General features: G+C 48.5%; 1 protein-coding gene across 1 annotated transcript in view; it reads right to left on the reverse strand.

The window, feature by feature from the left end:
• The window catches only part of KCTD10 (potassium channel tetramerization domain containing 10), a 9,872-nt gene extending 5,858 nt beyond the window's left edge, over positions 1-4,014 (reverse strand). The window contains exon 1 of the mRNA XM_005424045.3: positions 3,794-4,014. Coding sequence (XP_005424102.1) covers positions 3,794-4,001 — 208 coding nt within the window. The 5' untranslated portion in view covers positions 4,002-4,014. The remainder of the gene's footprint in view (positions 1-3,793) is intronic.
• Between the last annotated feature and the right edge of the window lie 538 nt (positions 4,015-4,552).

Consider the following 4,552-nt stretch of genomic DNA (forward strand, 5'->3'; position numbering starts at 1 on the left):
GTGATTTTACAGGCTGGAGCAACAAACTAGAGAAAGAAATGATGGAAGAAAGGACTGATCCAGACTAATGGCTAATCCAACTAGAGCAGAAAAAAGCCCATTTGGCAGTGCAGAGTATGGAAAGAAAGAAATCCCATTTTAGTGGGAGACTTAGTGGAAGGTGTCTCTGCCCATGGCAGGGGTAGAACAACGTGAGCTTTAAAGTCCTTTCCTACCCAAACCATTCTGGGATTCTGTGATAAAGAGGAAAGCCGTGGTAATAAACCATTCCACAAATGCAGCTGCTTCCCAAGCTCACTGGAGCACACAGGAAGGTAAAGGGCCAGCTGGGAGCAGAATTACCATGCCCAAACTCCTCTGTGATTCCTCATAGGCTGCAAAAATCTGCTGCAACTTCATGTTTACAGATGGTGAAACTGAAGTAGAGTTGCTCATTTTCATGTGGGGATGAGAAAACACTTCCAGTAGCATTGCAAAATCTGAGTGACCACTAGAAGAGCTTTAAAACCCTTCTGCTTCCCCCAAGCAGCCCAAAGGAGATGAGTCACAGGGAAGTGACCCTGGTGCCACTTGGCCACAGCAGAGCCAGCAAGTGGGCTGAAGTCTTTTGGAGTAATTTTTTTTTAATTGCAGTGTTCCAAAAACATCCTGTGATCCATTTAGGAACATGGACATGGAATCCATGGGCTGTATGGAATCATGGAATGGGTTGGGATGGAAAGGAACCTAAAGTTTATCCAGTTCCAACCCCCTGCCATAGGCAGAGTCACATTCTGCTATCCCAGGCTGCTCTAAGCCCTGGCCTTGGACACTTCCAGGGATGGGGCAGCCCCAGCTTCTCTGGGAGTTCCATCCCAGCCTCTCACCACCCTCACAGGGTGGATTTCTCCCAAATATCCCATCTATTCCTGCCCTCTGGCAATTTGAAGCCATCCCCATTTGTCCTGTCACTCCAGGCCCTTGCAAATAGTCCTTTCCCACCTTTCTGTCAGCTCCTTCCCTTCTCCAGGCTCAACAATCCCAGCCTTTCCTCCCAGCAGAGCTGCTCCATCCCTCTGATCATGCTGGTGTCTCCTCTGGACTCCCTCCAGCAGCTCCAGCTCCTCCCTGTGCTGGGCCAGCTCTGCAGGTGGGGTCTCACCTGGGCAGAGCCCCCTCCCCTCACTGCCTTAGTCCATGGACACATCACACCTTTAGAAATTCATCTTTGTCTTAAAGGAATTCTCAGGGAGAGGATCCAAACACTCCAGTTAAAACCAGATATTTTCCAAGCAGGTGAAACAGGAGCCTGACACTGGACACTGCCTGAGGCTCCACTCTCTTATCAGCAGCTGGACCAGGAACAGCTTCCCCATCAACAGCAGCAGGGGAAAAAAAGAGAATTGGAAGCAGGTGGATGCACCTGGAAAACTCACATCCTTCTCCCTGCTCATTACCATCCAAAAAAAAAAATGTTCCAAAGATGCTGATTTGCTACAGTTCATCAATAATTTCTAAGCTGAAAACAATCATCTGCCACCCACAGCCAGAGAAGCCCAGACTGTTCTCCTCCAGCCTGAGAAGCAGCAGGTTGGAATTGTTCAGCTGGGAGGAGGAGGAGCTGGGATCTGAATCCCAGACACAGAGCAGGACCCAAATTCCAGACTGGTTAAACCCAACTCCTTCCAGTTGCTCCCCAAGCCTGGCTTCTTTTCCTAAGAAACATTTTGTTTGGTGCCAGGTTTAGGGTGTGACCAATGAGGAGGATTTTGAAGAATTCCAGATAAAAAGTGTTTCCTTTAGCAGCCCCAGTGCTATTGTCCCAGTTTCCAGGCAAGGGGAGATAAAGCATGAACTGCTGCAATGGGAGTGTCTGTGTTACAACATACAGGAAGTATCAAATTCCTCTTAAAACACAAACTGGTTCCATGGAACAATCCCACACACACACTGTGGGAGTCACAGCAAAACAAACTTGGGATTTTACATCCCAAACGTGGTGTTTTACTGGGAGAAACTCCAGTTATCCTCAGATTTGGGGTGCAAACAGCACTTCCAGAGCTTCTGAGCCCTGGGGATGGGATGTCCCAACCCTCCTGTACCTGCCCAGGACAGTGGGATCATGCCAGGGTGAGTTTCCAAAATGAATTTGGAATTTCCAATCCATTTCCAACCACAGGAAGTCTGGAATTATCAAATTCAGCACAGCAGTTTCAGGGAGGGACAGGAAGATCCAGCCCAAGTTTACCAAAGGGAGAATGTTCACAACATTTCCACTCCTCCAGTATTCCCAGTCAAGATGCTGATTCCCATTTGACAGGGGTTTTCCCAAACTGGACCCAGTGTTGATTCCCATTTGACTTTTTTCCCCAAATTTGACCCACAGACTGAATTTTTCAATGCAACCTCCATGGTCTGTGTCCAGGATAAGTATCCCAGAGACCCTTTGATCCAAATCACAGCATCCACATTCCTGCTTTATCCTGGCCTGGGATTACACCTGGAACAACACAGCTTTGTTTTCCCCAGCTTAAATAGAAAGACTTCTGGCTAAACCAGGAATATTCAGCTAATCAGGCTGTATTTTTACATTTTTTCCCCTAAAATCCACTTCATTTTATCTCAGGAAAGCTTATCATAAACCTCCAAACAGACTGTTTTAAAGCACTCAAAACTCAGTCCACCCTGTAATATATTTCCTGTATTTTCAGCAAATTCAAACAAAATTTTCAAATAATAATTGACTAATCCTAAGGGAGGTTATTGAATCTCCAGGATCAGCTTTGCAGAGGCTGCAGTTAAAGACAAAGGTTCTTAAATATTGTTATGGGTAAAACATCAGAGTGAAAATAAAGCTGAGCTTCCAATTAAACTCTGACACACCTACAACGTGGGAGCGTGGAGATAAAATTCCAAATTTTCTGAAAATTCTGCAACTGGTTCTGTTGTAGCAAAATCAGCTGTCAAGTCCCACAAGAAACTAGTTTCATTTTAAAAAAATCAGCTTTTAACTCATTTATACCTATGTTCAGAGCTTGTTTTATATTTTATTTATAAGCAAGGAGACGAGAAGAGGAAATGGCATCCTGAGCTTCCCAGAGGACACACAAGAAGTCCCAGCTCAAAGATTCCTGATCACTATCCCCACCTTTTTCCATGGGCTTCAGAGCTTTAGTGGCTAAAAGGAAAAGATGCTCCAGGTGTCACCTGGGCCTGACAGGAGCTCTGGCACTTCTTAGCGTCCTTCTGCTGTTCAGGCAACCACCCAGGTCATCCTTGTCTTTGGTTCCACGTTTTTCCCAGCTGTATAATCCCGGAATCATGGAACAACAGCATGGTTTGGGTGGGGAGATTGAAGATTATTTAGTCCTTGAAGATTATTTAGTCCACTCCTTGCCATGAGCAGGGACACCTCTCACTATCCTAGGTTGCTCCAAGCCCTGCCCAACCTGGCCTGGGACATTTCCAGGGATGGGGCAGCCACAGCTTCTCTGGGCACCCTGTGCCAGGGCCTCCCCACTCTCACAGGGAAAGATTTCATCCCAATATCTAATCCAAACCTATTCTCTTGTCCTGCCACTCCAGGGCCTTATAAATATTCTCTCTGTGGTTCTTGTGGCTCCTTCAAGCACTGGAAGGCCACAATTAGGTCACCCCAAACCTGCCTTTTGTCCAGGCTGAACAATCCCAACCCTCCCTTGCAGGAGACATCCTCCATCCTTCCAAGAGAAGTTCCTCTGACCTTCCCAGGACCCCTGTGACTTTCCCTGCCCAGGAAGGGCGTGGAGAGCACCAAGAACATCCCAATCCTCACCTTCACTGTCCGTGAGCACCTCCATGCGCCCGCTGAACATGGCCTTGAGCATGGTGTCCTGCTTGGTCAGGGTCTGCATGGTGGTGTAGTACAGAGCCCCCCCAACGTTCAGCTTCACGTACTTGGAGCTGGGGCTGCTCCCCTTGAAGGACGTCGTGCGCGTCGCGGCCGCCGGCACTGCTGAGCTCACCACGCTCTCTCCCGACATCTCTTCCTGCAAGGAACGGGGTCACCGGCTCAGGGAAGGAGATCCCAGCTCAGGGAAGGAGATCTCACTTCAAGGGTGCAATTTCCAGCTCAAGGAAGCAGCTCCCAGCTCAAGGAAGGACTTTCCAGTTCAAGGCAGGACTTCCCAGCTCAAGGGAGCAGCCCCCAGCCCAAAGGAGCAGTTCCCAGCTCAAAGGAGCAGTTCCCAGCTCAAGGAAGGACTTTCCAGTTCAAGTGAGCAGCTCCCAGCTCAAAGAAGCAGCTCTCAGCTCAAGGAAGGACCTCCCAGCTAAGGGAGCAATTCCCAGCTCAAGGAAGGACTTTCCAGCTGAAGGAAGGACCTCCCAGCTCAAAGGAACAATTCCCACCCTGCAGTGTGACACCCCCGTTCCCACCGGGTGTTTCACACCTCGGCTCCTCCCCTGGCTCTCCCTGTGAAGTTCTCAAGTGTTTTAAATGTTTCACTCTCAGGAACTGAAGGACACTCGTGGACACAGCCCCCTTTTTTTTTTTTTTTCCCAGGGAAAAGCCCTGGCAATGCTGAGCTGGGCT

This window comes from Geospiza fortis, unplaced genomic scaffold (genome assembly GCF_000277835.1).
Source record: "Geospiza fortis unplaced genomic scaffold, GeoFor_1.0 scaffold145, whole genome shotgun sequence".
NCBI lineage: Eukaryota > Metazoa > Chordata > Aves > Passeriformes > Thraupidae > Geospiza > Geospiza fortis.